Below are 19031 nucleotides of genomic sequence, written 5' to 3'. Positions count from 1 at the left end.
CCATTTATATGAAGTGCACAAACATGCTAAACTAATTGAAAGTCTCAAAACTTTTTTAAACGTTAAATTTCAACAATTTTATTTACCTCTATGGTTACAGTTTTTATCAATAGATTTTTTTTTAATGTTTCTTTATTTTTGAGAGAGAGTGAGCAAGTAAGGGAGGGGCAGAGAGAGAGAGAGGGAGACAGAAGCTTGGAAGCAGGCTCTGTGCTGTCAGTACAGAGCCTGATGTGGACTTGAACTCACGAACTGTGAAATCATGACCTGAGCTGGTCAGACGCTTAACCAACTAAGCCACCCAGGTGCCCCTCAATAGATTTCTAACCGTATGTACAGAAACTTTTTGAAAAAGCTCTTGTTACAAATTGTGCATATTCAATATTTTTAAAAATTAAGAAATAAAGACCAGTAAAAAGATATCAAAATCACCCATTAAAAATTCTTTTTTAAATCAGATAACCTTTGACAGTGTATAGATTTTTCTCTCTGCACATTATATGCAGGCATGCATTTGATGGGATTATATTTTGCAGCATGCTTCTTAAAAATTGTATGTACTGGGGCACCTGAGTGGCTCAGTTGGTTAAGTGTCCGACTTCGGCTCAGGTCATGATCTTGCGGGTTTTGGGTTCAGCTCAGAGCTTAGAGCCTGCTTTGGATTCAGTTTCTCCCTCTCTCTCTGCCCCTCCCCCGCTCACACTCTGTCTCTCTCAAAAATGAATTTTTTTAAAAATTGTTTTTAATTTTGTGTATCATCATAGTCTTTTCATATCAATAGTTTTAATATTACTGTAGTTGCATAGTATTCCATTATATGGCTAATTGCCGTAAGTTTAATTAATTTTTATTGTTGGATATCCAAGTTTACATGGCCTTGTAACTTGATTTTGATTTTAAGTTTTTTGCTTATTATTTTTAATTTTGAAAAGTTAGGCATATGTCCTATGATATGCCAAGGATTTCTTTTAGTTGTTGTTTTTGGACTTTTTCATCTTTATACCTTTTCTAAAAACAGTATTTTTTTAATACTCATTGTTTAAAAATTACAAAACAAAAAAAAAAGAAAAAATTGCTTGTAATTCCAGCTTCTTAGAATACCACTGTTAACATCTTGATAATTGTTTTCAGCATCAGCATCACCTGGGAACTTGTTGAAAATGAGGATTTACAGCCTGTATCCCAGGCTTACTGAATGAGCAGTCTGTGGTGCAATAGGCTTATCAGGTGATTCTGATCCATACTGAAATTTCAGACCCACACTTGTAGACTGTGGAGAAGAATCTTGTATGGAGGCCTGATCAGAACTATGCTTTAAAAGGCTCAGTCTGGGGGCGCCTGGGTGGCTCAGTCGGTTGAGCGTCCGACTTCGGCTCAGGTCATGATCTCACAGCTTGTGGGTTCGAGCCCCGCGTCGGGCTCTGTGCTGACTGCTCAGAGCCTGGAGCCTGTTTCAGATTCTGTGTCTCCCTCTCTCTCTGACCCTCCCCCGTTCATGCTCTGTCTCAAAAATAAATAAACGTTAAAAAAAAATTTTTTTTTTTTAAATAAAAGGCTTAGTCTGATAGTTCTATGCATGGTAGGACTACATAGGAGATTATTTAATAGTTTTGGGGGGGGGGGTTAATAACCAGGATAATGACAGTAAGAATAGAAAAGAGATGGTTCTAAGAGATACTAGAGGTTGAAGACAGAATTTGATAACTGATTGGTGATATGAAGGAGATGATGCTAAGGACTAAGCCTAAAAGGAAGAAAAGGCCATTTACATTTAATTAAGAGGATACAAGGCAGAGAACAGGTTGTAGTAGCTCAAAATGATAGTTCTGGACATATATATCATCCAGATATAAGGTGTCTATCAGTCAAATTGGGAAAGTGAATCTGAAGTTTGCAGTTGATTAGAGACATATGATTTGAAGTTACCTGCTGAAGGATAGTTGTTGAACTGTGAGGCTGGGGAGTATAAGAAATACTTATTAAAGGGCCATTGAAGCACTACAAGTAGTAGCCCTGGATGGAAGGAGAATCGGGATCCTGAGAAACACAGATAGCCTAGAATGATAGTTCTCAAACCTTATGGAAGGAATGGTGTCCTGAAGTTTATAGCAGACATTTTAGAGTATTCATTCAAGTATCACATCACTATACACATTTGTTCCTGTCCCACAGATGTGATACATTTTGGCCTTAATAATTTGAACGTGAGTATCTATCACCTCCATGTTCCTTTCAACCACCAATGTGGTCTGTTATTTGAAGGTCAGATTGTAAGTCCACAGGCTATTTCTTGTTAACATAGGGATTCTTTTTTTAATGTTGATAATGTCACTGTCAAGGTAAACCAGTAAAGTTGTTTTTGCTGCATTCACTTTTTGACAGATTTTCTTTCCACTCTGTTTATGGATCATTTTCATTTTGGAGAATACTGCCTATAGTTACAAGGTCATACATGTTCAAGAACATTGTCCTGTGTTTGGAAACCTAATTGGTCAACAAGACTTTGCTGGGGACTTGAATGGAATGCCCCGGAATATGAAAAATACAATATAAATTATTAAGGAACATGCAGAAAAAATTGGTAGAAAATGACAGTTTCCAGCATTCTTTGAGGAAAATTTATCAAGAGAAGAACTTAGATGGGAAAGAAATTGCTTCAAAAGTCAGGAGGCAGTAAGCAAGAATATAGTCATTTCATTATTGGGTGAATGTAAATTAGTATGCTAGAATATATTTAAATACGGTATATAGAAACTTGAATATTTGTTAGGATGTTAAATAAGACAGCATATTATAATTGTTAATTTGGTGTTTTTCATGGTCATGTTGCAGGCTTCAGAGACATGGATTCTAAACATATAACTAGCTTTTACAACTTGGGCAGGACTTTTGAGTCTTGCTTGACCCATCTGAAAAATGAAAATAATTCACCTTGTATTGTTTTAAAAGTTAGAGATAATGTATCTTAACTGTTCCATATAGTATCTTGCATAGAGACTCCCCATATCACTCCAAATATCACTATTGTTATTGAGATATAATTTATTATTCATAATTAATAATAGGTAATATATGTAGAGTGCTTTACAGCTTAAGATACATTTTCACATTGGTCTGAAATAACTTTTTTCCCTAGCCTACCTAAACACCAGGAAACTTAGAAGCATATCTTCAAGAATTATTTAGAATTTTGTCATGTTAGCTTTGCGCAGTGGCAGTATCGTAGCCAATGAGGTTTATCCGAGGCGCGATTATTGCTAATTGAATTTTGTCATATTAATATATTGTGTTCTTTTTTACAGGAAGTACTTAAACAGCTACAAGGAAGTATTGAAGATGAAGCTATGGCTTCTTCTGGACAGATTGATTTATTAGAGCGTCTCAAAGGTAGATTTTTTTAAGTATTTTAAAGTAATTTTTAAGCTCCAGTTGTCAACTTTAGGTGTGTATATCCAAATACAGCTTCCCTTGACTATTGGTTTCAGTTTTGTTGGTATAACAGCCTTATCTATTAGGGTTAGTTGTTAAAATACAAATACATAAAATGTCTCTTTGTCATTCCTTCAGTTAGACATTTAACTGGCTTTGAATAAATTATTTTAGATTTCTTATTTGATTATTTTTCAGCTCTTTTTAAAGCTCATTTCTATTACGCCAGTCTCTAAATAGGCCTTTAGTAAGCTGTATGGGACAGACTGGGCTTATTTCGTTACTTGAAGGAATAAATGCCCTTCTCTGTTCCATCCAGGATAGAAATGCTTTGTCTTGTCACATATAGAAGCTGATTATATGCCATTTTTAGTAGAATTTTATTTTATTTTATTTTTTTTTTTTATTTATTTTTGGGACAGAGAGAGACAGAGCATGAACGGGGGAGGGGCAGAGAGAGAGGGAGACACAGAATCGGAAACAGGCTCCAGGCTCCGAGCCATCGGCCCAGAGCCTGACGCGGGGCTCGAACTCACAGACCGCGAGATCGTGACCTGGCTGAAGTCGGAGGCTTAACCGACTGCGCCACCCAGGCGCCCCACTTTAGTAGAATTTTAAAAGAATATCTTTCTCATTTTGTTGCTTAAAAATTCAAATACCAAAACAGGTAAAGTGCTTAATGATAATTGAAACTTGGCTGAGAAATTACCTTTGGGTCCTAAAATATATTATTATTTAGCAGGAATCTGAGCAAAGATACTTTGTCTGATTTTCTTTTAACATACTCCTTTTCCCCCTGATTCAAGCTGACTTTGGAGGGAAGTTTAGTCATTGAGTTTCTTAATAATTGTTTATTCAGTCATGTGTATTTGTGCCTTCCTCTGTTACAAATTTAGAGTTGCAGTGAACACTTTTTTTTTTTTAAGACTTGATATTTGTATATATTGCATTTATATCTGGAACTAGCAGTCAGCGAATATCTATGAGCATCAGCGTTTGTGATAAGGATTTTCTCTGTTCCCTGCATAAATTTGCTACTCCTACAGGCATTATGTAATATAATGTATATGCAATTATATTATGGGTTAAAATTTGAGGACTAAAACATGAACCTAATATTTTATTTAATTGCATTAGCAATATTTTAGACCACTTTAAAGCAATTGTTATATAAAAACTTGTCTCTCTTTTATTTAGAACTTAATTTAGATAGCAGTAATTTCCCTGGAGTGAAACTACGCTCAAAAATGTCCCTCCGTTCTTATGGAAGCCGCGAAGGATCTGTATCTAGTCGTTCAGGAGAGTGCAGTCCTGTTCCTATGGGTTCGTTTCCAAAAAGAGGGTTTGTAAATGGAAGCAGAGAAAATACTGGTTATTTAGAAGAACTTGAGAAAGAAAGGTAACTTTTCTTCATTAAATAGTAAACTTGAATGTTCAATTTTTTTCCATTATTTTGTCATTTTGTAAATACAAGATAGGAATTTACGAAGCATGTATGGCAGATGATCACTAACACTTAAGAGAGCATTTGCATTTATTAATTCAAAAATAGTATGTTACTGATCATACTTATATTAAATCTAAGAATGTAAAGAGGCAAAATTAAATCTGAAAATGTAACAGAGGCAATTCCTGGGATTCTAAGATTTGTACTTTGTTACTTAAATGCTTCAAGTGCCCTGTATACATGATCATAATAGTTACATCATTTAAAATATGTAACTGATTTTTAATTGAATTTCTTGGTACCTTTTGAAATAAATTCAGTAACTCCAGAGCCAGTATAAGGTAACTTTCCATTAGGGATGGCCTATTACAAGTGGCCACAAATGAAACATTCCTTTATTTTTTTGTTTGTTTATTTTGAGGGAGAGAGTGATTGCATGGGGGCACCCAGGTTGGGGAGGGACAGAGAGAGGAGGGGAGGAGATTGGGGGGTGGGGGTGGAGAAAGAGAGAGAATTCCAAGCAGGACACAGAGCTCGAATGCAAGAACTGTGAGATCATGACCTGAGCCAAAATCAAGAGTTGGACTGTTAACCTCCTGAGCCACCCAGGCGCCCCTGAAACGCTTCTTAACTTATCGGTTTCAGTGTCTTAGAAAACATTACTTGACATATATTATGAGTCTGGTTTCTCATAGCTAATGTGTTAACTTCTTCTCTTACTGAAGTTAAAATCATCTCACTACAAATACCAGAATATCTATCACCAAATACCAGAATATCTATCACCCACCAAGAGCTTTTTCAAATGTTTTGTAAAAGGTTATGAATTCCTTAATGCATAAATATCTTATTTTTATATTCCTAAAAATTCTATTAAACTTGAAGAAATATTAAAATGTATAAACATTACATATTAGCTCTGCCATCTCGATCATGTCATTAAATTTGGTATTGTTTTCTCCTGTAAAAGAGGAACATGGTTCTACCTTGCAGAGTTGTAAAAAGTGATTATTAGCATAAAAATGTCCAGCATATCTAACTGAAAGGCAAAAGACCTTTTGCTGCTCTCTCTCTGGTTTCAGGTGTGTCCATCTGTAAAAATAGGTTAATCTTCTGGACCAGAAATAGTGTTAAGCTTTCTTTCATCTTGAGTTTACATGAGTCTCTGCTTCTTACCTCGAGCCAGGAATATTTCTGTCTGACCCTATAGGAAACACTGTTGTGAATAACAAGCATCTACCATCTTCCATCTCTGTCCCCTTTGAACTCTATTAAGAAACAGAGGATTTGTGAGCATACCATCTTTCCTAGGAACTAACTTTGCATCACATAGATAAAGCCCTGAGTTTATTAGCAGAGAGAGAGAGAAGAGAGTATGTGTGTAGTTCTGATTTATCTTGTGCCCTCTTGGTTCTCACTGTGTTGGAGAGAGGTAAAAATTGAGTCCTTGATTGTATGACACAATCTTTATTTTGCTGTCACACTCATTTGCTAGTTCAGATAGGTCTACGGTCAAACTCATTTTCCTTCTTCATTATCAATGTCATTGATGAGAAACTTAATACCAATCTGATTCTCATTCCTTTGTAGGTAGCCATTTTCCCCTCTTTTGAAGCTTTTAGAATGCCTCAGTATACATGTTTTCTTCATTCATTATGCTGGATAATCACTGTGCCCTTTTGATCCAGAAATATATTTCCTTCAACTTTTGAAAATTCTGTTACATGATTTCTTTGATGACTTTCTCCTCTCTCTTTTTTATTCTTTCTTTCCCTCTGTTAAATCATAGATTCACTCTCTTTGTCTCTTTTTTTCTTGTTTTCTTTATTGCCCAAGATAAGTGCTAGAAAGTAGTCAAGCCAGGACTCAAATCCAGCTACACAGCTCTGTAATCTTTTTGAACCTCAGTTTTCCAATCTGAGGAGTGAGCCTAAGAATAACTACCTCAAAGGGTATTGTGAGGGTTAAACTAGATTTAAAAAATAATTGCTCTCTCTCTCAAAATAAATAAACTTTTGAGAAAAAGAAATTAAAAATAGGGCTTCTGGGTGGCTTGGTTGAGCGTCTGACTCTTGCTTTCAGTTCAGGTCATGATCTTGTGGTTCATGAGTTCAAGCCCCATATCATGCTTTGTGTTGGCGGTGTGGAGCCTGCTTGGGATTCTCTTCCCCCACCCCATCTCTCTCTCTCTCTCTCTCTCTCTCTCTCTCTCTCTCTCTCTCTCACACACACACACACACACACACTACATAAACTTAAAAAAAAAAGAAATTAAAAAATATTTAGAACTGTGTCTGGTCCTTAGAACATTCAATAAATGTAGGCTATCATCATGTTAGCTATTCACTCATTTAACAAATATTTATTAAATACCTAATACATACGTGCCATGCTCTTTTAGATGACCCTAAGTTAGAAGACTAAGAAGGCACAAGATTTACTTTTTAAAGAAAATTGTTAATAATCACTAAATAAGCCCAAACCTAAAGAGCTATCTGTCTCTGAGTCTAGACCTAGTTTTAGTTCTGAGCCTTAAACAGTGTTGTAAACCACTATCATTTAACCACTTGTTAACACTTTGGCTCAAGACATTGTGACCTTGGCTTCCTCAGAGCATTTTATCACAGTTTGACCTTAATCTTAATAGCAGCTTGTCCCTCTTCTCCCTAGCCTCCCCTCCACCGTCATCACTAACATTGGCCTATCAATTTAAGCACTTTTAACATCCAGCTGTTGCTTAATGATGAGCCCATTTATTGGAGAGTAATCAGAGGAAATAGCAGCATCACCATCTATCTCTCTCTTCATGCCTCTAAGTCCTGGTAGGTCCTGTGGGTTCTCACCAGGAAACACTGAAAAATAAAATCAGATCTCATCTTTATGCCAGCTTGTAAAAGGAGTTTAGGTTTTCTCCTGTGCTTTCTCCTGCTTCTGTCGTCAGAAATGGGAGGGATGAGGTAGATTCTCATTAGTCTGCACCTCCCCCAACATTGCTACAATCATAAGCAGGGGCTTACTGTCTTATAAGCAAGGGCTTACTGTCTTTCCATGGATTCCCTCACTACTAAGCTTGCCACATCAAAAATGAAGGCATATTTCTTATTTTTTAAATTGTTTCTCAGTAATGGAAAGGGAATTTTAGCAAGAATAGAACCTTTCACATTCACATGTATATATATTTTGCAAAACAATATAATCAAACAGAATTTTAAAGTAACAGTTTTAAAGTGGACATCATCTCTGTAAATGAGCAAACCCCAGAAGCCATAATAGAAAATATCCACAAATTTGACTACAAAAAAAATTCAAAATTTGCTACATGACAAAAGCATTATAAACAAAGTTTAAAGACCAGTGATAAACAGAGAAAATACATTTACAACCCATATAACTGACAAAGTACAATCACTCTTAATATGGATGAGGTCCTATAAGTAAGTAAGAAAAAGTTACAGGCAAGGAAATACAAATGGTTTTCAAATTGAGTAATTGCTTATCCTGGGGTGACTGCGTGGCTCAGTCAGCTAAGCATCCAACTTCGCCTCAGGTCATGATCTTGGCGATTCACAAGTTCACTGCTCAGAGCCTAGAGCCTGCTTTGGAATCTGTGTCTCCCTTTCTCTCTGCCCCTGTCTCTGTCTCTGTCTCTCTCTCTCAAAAATAAAAATAAAAACATTAAAAAAATAAAGAAAGTGCTTAACCTTACTAAGAGAAATCAAATTAAAACTGTAGTTGATATACCATTAAAAAAACTGGATATGCAAAAATAAAGATTGATAAAACATTATCAAGTGAAAGTGGTAGGGGTATAAGTTGGTATAATAATGTAATAAGAACAGTAAGTTAAAATTTTACATACCCTAGGAATTTATCTTAAATACATGCTTGCACATTTGTGAAATGGGGTTATATATAAGGATATTCAGTGCAGCATTGTTTATAATAGCAAAAATTTTGAAAGGCCCTATGTTCCTTCTAAAACAAAACTAGTTACAGGGTATCCCATTATAGATTCATCAATACTCTGCAGCTAGCAAAAAAGATGTAGGACCTTTTTATGTTCTGACATAGAATGATCTCCCAAGATAGATTTTTAGTGAAAAAAAGGTTAATAGGATAATACATAGAATAACATGCTACTGTTCATGTTTAAAAATGTACATGTGGGGGGTGCTTGGGTGGCTCAGTTGGTTGAGCTTCTGACTTTGGCTCAGCTTCTCATGGTCTGTGAGTTCGATTGAGCCCCGCGTCGGGCTCTGTGCTGACAGCTCAGAGCCTGGAGCCTGCTTCAGATTCTGTGTCTCCCTCTCTCTGACCCTCCCCTGTTCATGCTGTGTCTCTCTCTGTCTCAAAACATAAAAATAAAACATTAAAAAAATTTTTTAAATGTACATGTAAGTGTATACATAGATTCTTGCATTTTTATAGAATATCTCCAGGAAATATACACCAGGAAATGATAATAGAGGTCACTTTGGGAAAGAGCCACATGATAGGAAATCACAGACTTTTTGTACCTACTGAGTTTTATCCCAAATTAACACTCTTATTTTGCATTCATGTTTATAATGATCAGATATAGAGTATCTTGATATTGTTATTGAAGACATTTATTGGGTTGCCCAGGAATTACATAACAAATTCTTCAAATTCCAAACTAAGAAAAAGTTTCTCTGAGAATAACTTATTATTGTTGTACAGTAACAATATATTTCTTTTTTTGTTATTAAGTTTCTGCAACTAATTTTTTTAATTCTAATACAGTTAACATATAGTGTTATGTTATTTTCAGGTGTACAATAGTGATTCAACAGTTCTGTACATTACTCAGTGCTCATCATGATAGGTGTACTCTTAAATCACCCTTCATGTATTTCACCCATTCCCCCCCACCCCCAACCTCCTCTCTGGTAATCATCAGTTCTCTCTAGTTAAGAGTCTGTTTTTTGGTTTGCCTCTTTTTGCTTTGTTCATTTTTGTTCCATAAATTCCACATGAGTGAAATCATGTGGTATGTGTTTGTCTTTTTTGACTGACTTATTTCACTTAGCATTATACTCTCTAGATCTATCCATGTCATTGTGAATGGCAAGATTTCATTCTTTTTTATGGCTGAGTAATCCATAGTATGTATGTATGTATATATATGTGTGTATACACACACACACACACACACACACACACAGACACACACATCTCCATTCTTCTTTTTTTTTTCAATATAAAGTTTATTATTAAATTGGTTTCCATACAACACCCAGTGCTCATCCCAAAAGGTGCCCTCCTCAATACCCATCACCCACCCTCCCCTCCCTCCCACCCCCCATCAACCCTCAGTTTGTTCTCAGTTTTTAAGAGTCTCTTATGCTTTGGCTCTCTTCCACTCTAACCTCTTTTTTTTTTTTTCTTCCCCTCCCCCATGGGTTTCTGTTAAGTTTCTCAAGATCCACATAAGAGTGAAACCATATGGTATCTGTCTTTCTCTGTATGGCTTATTTCACTTAGCATCACACTCTCCAGTTCCATCCATGTTGCTACAAAGGGCCATATTTCATTCTTTCTCATTGCCACGTAATACTCCATTGTTTTGTGTTTTTTTTTCTCTCCATTCTTCTTAATCTGTTCATCTATCATTGGACACTTGAGTTGCTTCCATAATTTGGCTATTGTAAATAATACTACACTAAACACAGGGTGCATGTATCTTTTCAAATTAGTGTTTTCATATTCTTTGGGTAAATACCCAGTAGTGCAATTGCTGGATTGGAGGATAGTTCTATTTTTAATTTTTTGAGGAACCTCCATACTGTTTTCCAGGGTGACTGCACCCGTTTACATTCCCACCAACAGTGCATGAGCATTCCTTTCCCTCACCAACACTTGTTGTTTCTTGTTTTTTATTTTAGCCATTTTGATAGGTTTGAGGTGATATCTCATTGTAGTTTTGATTTGCATTTCTCTGATGATGAGTGATGTTGAGCATTGTTTCATGTGTCTGTTGGCCATCTGTATGTCTTCTTTGGAGAAATACACAGTGACAAAATATTTCTTATTATTTTGGCTGCTGAGAAGCTGAAAGCCATGTCTGTCCAGTGCAGTGGCTTCCTATACTCTAGGTTTGTTTTTTTGTATAATTATTGCTTTTTTTTACTACTCTATTATGCTTTTTATTCTTATATTCACTTTGAGTTTTGTTATATGTGTACTTTTTTCTGTAAACTATCATATTCTTAGACTATGCTAAATGTGAAGAAAACCTTTGGTTGAAATGTGAACATTCTAGTTAGGATGTTTAACATCTTATTTAGGTGGAAAAGTAAAAAACTTTAATACTCAAATTTTAATGATTATAAAATTTTAAGTCCCACCTTCAAAAATCTAAAATCACTAAGTTTTCTGCTTCTTCATTAATAGTACTTTAGTTTAAATAGAGAACATTACAATTACAGCTGATAAGAATTACTTTTATGTATTCTGTTAGCATTTTGTAAACTTCCCCTTTTTTTGAAAAACAGATCATTACTTCTTGCTGATCTTGACAAAGAAGAAAAGGAAAAAGACTGGTATTATGCTCAACTTCAGAATCTCACTAAAAGAATAGATAGTCTTCCTTTAACTGAAAATGTAAGTAACTTAGCTTATTTTAGACTTTAGTAACTTGATCTTTTAAAAATACCTGTTACTCATTAAAAATTCAGGATAACTGTGTTTTTAGTTTTCTGTAAACTGTACTATGTTTTATCTAACTTTAAACTCAAATGTATAATAATGAATTTTTGTTTGTAAAGGTGATAAAACTTCATTATGCTCAAGCAAATAATTTGTTTTCAGCCCCTAATTAAGAAAATCTATTAAGTTTGAATTTTAAAGGACTCAGGATTCAACTAGGCAATTGGTTTTTTATTCTGTCTGTTTAATTACCAAACGTACTCTGTAGAATTGTTTATTACCATCTATTTTTTTTTTAACCATAGTACATGCCATATAGTTTTTGCAATTAAAGTGTCTTTGAAAAGAATTTGACTGCTATTCCAGTTATTATAAATGACAAAAGCTGTTGGCAAGGATCTTAGGACTTTTTACAAGTACTAAAATTTGGTTTGCAAATATAACTATGTGAAAAAGAATTTAATCTTGTCAGCTTTTCTTTCCCCACACAAGCTCTCCATGTCAACTAATTTATTCATGGGATGACACATGTAAGAGTATTTCAGAATGTTCTGGAATACATTAATAATCTTAAACAAAATTATATTTTACTGTTATCCATAAATACTTTTTACAGTTTAAAAAAAAAAAATAGGTTAATTAAAATTATATTGTCCTTGGGGAGCCTGGGTGGCTCAGAGGGTTAAGCCTTGGACTTCAGCTCAGGTCATGATCTCACAGTTCATGAGTTCAAGCCCCGTGTTGGGCTCTGTGCTGACAGCTCAGAGACTGGAGCCTGCTTTGGATTCTGTGTCTCCCTCTCTCTCTGCTCCTTCCCCACTCATTCTGTCTATCTCTCTCTCTCTCAAAAATAAATAAATGTTAGAAAATATTTTAAAAAAATATATTGTTCTCTCTTAGCTTTGATTTTTCAATTTCTAATGACATTTTTGAGAGAATATAACAAATGAAAAAGCAAAAGTAGAAAGAAGGAACACAGGGTGCCTGGGTGGCTCAGTCAGTTAAGCCTCTGACTCCAGCTTAGGTCCTGATTTCATGGTTCATGAGTTTGAGCCCCACATCAGGCTCTCTGCTGTCAGTACAGAGCCTGCTTTGGATCCTCTGTCCCCCTCTGTTTTTGCCCCTCCCCCACTCGCTCACTTTGTCAAAAATAAACATTTTTTAAAAAGGAAGAAGGAATGCTTTTTTCAAAACATGTACTTAGCCAGGTTTCCTCATGGGCATTGTCTGGCAGGAACTGGAACCAGAAGCTTAAATGTACTGTCTCCTAGAACAATCATACAAGATTTTGAGAGGAAGAGAAAGGATCTCTTTTCCTGATAGTGGCCTTGACATCTTCTGGGGAGTTAAGGAGACTCAGATAGTGAAAGAACAGTTAATGGAAAGTTCTTGGATTCAGGGATTAGGAACTCAGGAAGGTTTGGTGGGATTTTTACTCTAAAATAAAAAATACCTAAGCATATTGCTCTCCATTCACTTTGGTAATTAGAACAAAAAAATTTAGAGTCCAGTTGTCTACATGTAATCAGGTTTAAGAAAGTGCTTAGATATATGGGACAACTTGAGAGAATAACTGGTTAATATCTGAAACAAAGATGAGTTGTCAAATAAATTATCCCCATATTTATTAAATAACCCATTTATTTATTGGCATATATAAGACACTATAGACCATTTGGCAACATTAGCAAATGTAAACTGCATGTATATCATAAATTTTTTTTTAATTTCACAGTTTTTGCATTTATATTGGGAAGCAAGTTAAGAACACATTCATTTGCAAATACCAAGATATTAGACATTGCTTTTAAGACATCGATCTAAACCACATTATTGCCACATACTTTGTCATGTTTACCTTTTTATTTTTTGCAGGGCACTTTGGGAAGTGAAGGATAAGTAAGTGGAGTTAGAACTGGCTCATTGGGAATTAGAAATAACATACAGACTAATTCATCTGTGTTGCAACCCATAACTTGGGTATGCCTATAGAAGAAATACATTCTCCGTAGAGTGTCATCTGCATTATTGAAAGGGAAAAGGGTGAGAGTTCCCCTAACTTAACTCACAAAGTAGTTTGGAATCCTTGGACCTACAGAATGTCGTTCTGAGTCAGACACAGGTCTGACACAGCTCTTTGCTAGGCATATAGAGCATAAAAAAATCTATAGCTCTTCCTCATTTCCTTCATGGCCCATTATTATTTTATTTAATCATATTTTAGCTATTACCACTTGTTATGTTTGTTTGTTTTTTTACATTCATTTACTTAGAGAGAGAGAGAGAGAGAGCATGAGCAGGAGAGGGGCAGAGAGAGAATCCCAAGCAGGCTCTGAGCTGTCAGTGCATAGCCTGACATGGCGTTTGATCTCACAAACCGTGAGATCAGACGTGAGCCGAAATCAGGAGTCAGACATTTAACTGACTGAGCCACCCAGGCATGTGTTTATAAGTTTCATTACCTTGTCCTTTTCATCCTTTTGTATGTCTAGCAGTTATCTTAGTGCCCGGGATTTTAACTATAGGGTTAATTGATTTTTTAATGAATTAACACCCTCCTGTATGAAGAACTTCTTTTTGTTTATTTCAGCTTTGCTTTTTTGAATTACCAAAAAGTTTGTGTTGTCTTGCAATATGTGATTATCTATATTATGTAAAAGCTTTTCCTTGTCCCATTTTCTTCATTTTGCAAATGGGGAGAGTTTCTTTGTTTAATCTGCATGTTTATAACAATCCTTAAATTGAGATACAAACTTAAGGATGATGGATGGTTTCTTGATTTTTCTATGTTGTCCACATTAATATGCTAGTTTTTAGTAATTAAAGTAGTACCCCCTCAGTGCAGAGGATAATATGGGAACTGAAGATGGGCTTACCCTAACTGGACCAGTTATATATTTTAAATGAATCAGTACAATTTAAGTAAAGCCATTTGTGGCTACAGGGCAGTAAAAGTTTTAAACTCAGTATTTCACATCAGGGACCCAGACTGAGCCCAGCACCTATAATCAAATTTTAGGACTCCTGGAAGAACAAAATAATCTTGTTACATGTAGTAACTTACATATTTGATATTCATTTTTTTTTTTAGGCATTAATATGCTTTTTTGTTTTTACTGATAAACTTATGAGATATTAGCATTTCAATTTAATTTGTGGTTTTAGTTTTCCTTACAAACAGATATGACCAGAAGACAATTGGAATATGAAGCAAGGCAAATCAGAGTTGCAATGGAAGAACAACTAGGTACTTGCCAGGATATGGAGAAAAGAGCACAGGTAACTTAACTTATTAAATTATAAAACAGCACAGGCTAGAGAAGAGCTATTAAGAATGTGATGAATTATAGCTCTGTTAACATTGATTAAATTTTATTATTAAAGATATTTATAAGTCTACCTTCACTTAGGCACTGTTTCAGAATAATAATTTATTATGGCTGCTGCGCATCATAACCAATGTTCACGTGATTCTGCCTCTACCGTATTTCATTTCCCTGATTCTGTTCTGCTGTGCCTTGGAATAGTAAGAGAGAAAAAGTGTTAGATGCTGGTCACCTGGTAGCTGATAGTTAACTTCACTTCTTCTTCAAAAATCTCCTTTGAGATTTTTGCTTCTTGTAATCTAAGTATGTGTAATGACATTCAGAATATTTCACTGCTCTTTAAGTTGTACACAAAAAAAGGGAAGACCTCACTTAAAGAAAGTAGGAAGGAAATATAGAAAGAGGACACAGGGAGAGGTGAAATGAGTTGGATGGAGAACGTTCCCATATTTCTACCTCAGTTGATGTCAAGAAAAGAATATTAAATAGCTTTGCTATTTGTCAAGCATTTTCATACATTATTGAATTTAGCACTTTGTATTTACACAAGTGTATTACTCGCTAATGTTTTAAGCCCTGACAAGGCCTTACCATTTGCCTTGTCTGTTTCAAAGCAAGTATGGGCATTAAGAAAGAAAAACAAAAAAAGGAAAACTTTTACAACAAACTGGGAGGAAAACATTATTTTAAAGATTTTATTTAAGGGAATAGTTAATAAAAGGGAGGGCCTACATTTATATGTATGGTATAAATACATTTTTTATTCCAAGAAGTTTATGGTTTTAAAATCACTAATACAAGACATTTTACATCCCCAAACTGTAGTTTTTATCTTTTATATGGTAGTTTCCTAAACACAATGTATATTTGCTTTATGCTAGAGTATGGTGGTAGACTAAGGAGATACTTAAGCCCCAGTACCATGATACATTTTGTAGTCCATACCTGTTATTTTCACAATGAGGCTAGAGGCTCAACTAATATATCTATATTACTTATGATACATGCATTTAATAACGTTTGTTAATTTCCTCTCACTACCTCCCCTGTCTGTTCAAATTAACATCTTAAATGCCAAAAGTAAAACTTTAAGGGGCTCCTGGGTGGCTCAGTCAGTTAAGTGTCCGACTTCGACTCAGGTCATGATCTCACAGTTTGTGAGTTCGAGCCCTACATCAGGCTCAGTGCTGACAGCCCAGAGCCTGGAGCTTGCTTCTGATTCTGTGTCTCCCTATCTCTGTTCCTCCCCTGTTCATGCTCTGCCTCTCTCTCTCTCTCTCTCAAAAATAAATAAACATTAAAAAAAAATTTTTTTTTTAAAAGTAAAACTTTAAAAATAAGCCTTTCAGTAGAAAATATATATGAATATCTTTCTAATATTGGGGTAAAAAAGGATTTCTTAAGCAAGATATAGAATACTATTTGTAAAAGAAAAAACTGATAAGTTTCATTGTATTAAAATTCAGAATTTATCGGGTACCTTAAAAATACATAAATTTTGGGTTTGCAGTTACATGGATGAAACTAGAGGGTATTATGCTAAATGAAATTAGTCAGAGAAAGACAAATATCCTATCACTTAACTCATGTGGAATTTAAGATACAAAACAGATGAACATAGGGGAAGGGAAGCAAAAATAATACAAAACAAGGAGGGGGACAAAACATAAAAGACTCTTAAATACAGAGAACAGCTGAGGGTTGCTTGAAGGGTTGTGGGTGGGGGGATGGGCTAAATTGCTAAGGGGCATTAAGGAAGACACTTGTTGGGATGAGCACTGGGTATTCTACATAGGGGATGAATCACTGGAATCTACTCCTAAAATCATCATTGCACAATATGCTAACTAACTTGGATGTAAATTAAAAAATAAATAAGATAAAAATACATAAATTTGGGGGGAAATGGTAAATAGCCCAGTAAATACATAGGTACAGCTAGCAACTTATTTGGGAGAAGAGAAATTAAATTAGATCCCTAATTCAAACCTTGTATACGAAAAATTACAAATGGGAGTGCCTGGGTGGCTCATTCGGTTAAGCATCTGACTTCGGCTGAGGTCATGGTCTCACGGCTCGTGGGTTTAAGCCCCATATCGGACTCTGTGCTGAGAGCTCGGGAGTCTGGAGCCTGCTTTGGATTCTGTCTTCTCTCTCTGTCCCTTCCCTGCTTATGCTCTGTCTCTTTCTCTCTGTCTCTCTCAAAAATAAATAAAATTTAAAAAAAAGAAAAAAAATTACAAATGGATTGAATATCTTAGTGTGAAAAATAAACCTAAAACTAATGGAAGAAAATACAGGACAACAAATGTAATTTTTCATAAAATTTTAAAATATTCTGCAGAAGATAAACTAAGGCAAAATATTTTTAACACATAAAAGGGAAAAAAGTCACTATCCCTATAATGCAAGAATTCCTACAAACTAAGGAAAAAAAAGACATCTGTTTTTTTTTTTAATGGGTAAAGGATATAATCATTTTATTGAAAAGAAAATGCAGGGGCGCCTGGGTGGCTCAGTCGGTTGAGCGTCCGACTTCGGCTCAGGTCATGATCTCACGGTCCATGGGTTCGAGCCCCGCGTCGGGCTCCGTGCTGACAGCTCAGAGCCTGGAGCCTGTTTCAGAGTTTGTGTCTCCCTCTCTCTCTGACCCATCCCCATTCATGTTCTGTCTCTCTCTTTCTCAAAAATAAATAAAAAAAAAAAATTAAAAAAAAAAAAAAAAGAAAAGAAAATGCAAGTGATTAGTAAAAACATACAAATGACTGGTAAGCAGTTTAGGGAAATTCAAAATAAAATCCATTCTTGCTCATGACTGTGAGATTGTCAGTTTCCAACTATCTCTGTTAACAGTTTGGTTATTTATTTTGCTTTTTATTTGTTTACTACATATTTGGGCAGCTAATGGTGCCTACCACCTACTGGTGGTGGTCCCTACTCTCCTATACACATGTACACAAAGGCTGGGGAATGTACATCAAGTTGTTAATGGAGCTAACTTCTAGGGACTGGAGATTGGTAGGCTGAAAGTTCCTCACACTTCCATTTTACCATAATTTTTTTGTAATTGTGTGGCTAATATAGTTTGTATGTTTCCTGGTTGATGGCCATTTAGGTTGTAATTTTTCACTGTTTAAACAGCTCTGGTAAACATACTTATTCATATCTTGTAAGAGTTGTGCAAGAGTTTCTCTTGGTTAACAGCAAACTTTTTCTTAAAGGGTCATAAAAAAAATATCTCATTCTTTGTGGGCCATATGATCTCTGTCACAGCTTCTCAACTCACAGATGTTAGTATGTAAGCAAATAGGCATGGCTGTGCTTCAGTAAAACTTAATTCACAAGATGGCTAACAGGCTTAATTCACAACAGGCTAACATATTGCCGGCCATAACATATGAGTGTTTTGAACTAGTGTTTGCCAAATTGCACTCAAAATGATTTTATCAATTTACATTTCTACTACTAGAGGTCTCTGTGAGTCACGCTTTATAATAGTCAGTGGGCAATGAAACATCAGCTTGTTATTTAATTTATATTTTCTTGAATACTACTGAAGTTGAATATCTTTTCATATATTTATTAGACTGTGGACTTTCTTTCTGCTACTTGTTCATCTTTTTCCCATTTTCCATTATGTTAAATGTCTTACTCTTAAATATTTGAGAGATGTATTAATATCCTCTTGATACCAATCTATTACAGATAATATACACCACATCTCCTCCCTGCAAAATCCATTACCTGTTTTAGATTTGTGATAACAAAACTTAGTTTTTGTTATAGAGCTAATTAATTATATATTGCCATATTTGTGCTTTCTGTGAATTATTTGTACATCTTTTCCTATCCTGGAGTCATAAAGTTACTTTCATATTATTTCTAATAGTTCTAATGTTTTATTTTTGCAATTAGGTCTTTAATTCATCTCCAAAATATAATCATGTATGTTTTAGAGGTTGGGATCTAATTTTACATAAATACAAGTATATATGATTTTATATGTATGTGTGTGTAATTATTCAATATATAACTTACATATTAAATAATATGTTGGTTTTTATTAATATTATATGATCAGTTATATATAATATATATACAGATACATATACATACATGCATATTTATGTTTTTAACAAAATTACCTATTTATTTGATAT

General features: G+C 34.9%; 1 protein-coding gene and 1 pseudogene across 11 annotated transcripts in view; both read left to right on the top strand.

Moving 5' to 3' along the window:
* The window catches only part of APC (APC regulator of Wnt signaling pathway), a 148710-nt gene that overhangs the window by 77425 nt on the left and 52254 nt on the right, over positions 1 to 19031 (top strand). For all 11 annotated transcript variants that reach the window (XM_078447440.2, XM_078447451.2, XM_078447447.2 and 8 more), the window contains 4 exons: positions 3303 to 3387; positions 4627 to 4828; positions 11392 to 11500; positions 14711 to 14824. In XM_078447440.2, the coding sequence (XP_078303566.2) occupies positions 3303 to 3387; positions 4627 to 4828; positions 11392 to 11500; positions 14711 to 14824 (510 nt within the window). The remainder of the gene's footprint in view (positions 1 to 3302; positions 3388 to 4626; positions 4829 to 11391; positions 11501 to 14710; positions 14825 to 19031) is intronic.
* On the top strand, positions 3201 to 3351 carry LOC132676392 (U4 spliceosomal RNA; annotated as a pseudogene).

Source organism: Panthera onca, chromosome A1 (genome assembly GCF_046562875.1).
Source record: "Panthera onca isolate mPanOnc1 chromosome A1, mPanOnc1 haplotype 2, whole genome shotgun sequence".
Taxonomy (NCBI): Eukaryota; Metazoa; Chordata; class Mammalia; order Carnivora; family Felidae; genus Panthera; species Panthera onca.
Note: the sequence above shows the minus strand (reverse complement) of the source record. Positions and strands in the feature narration are given on the sequence as shown.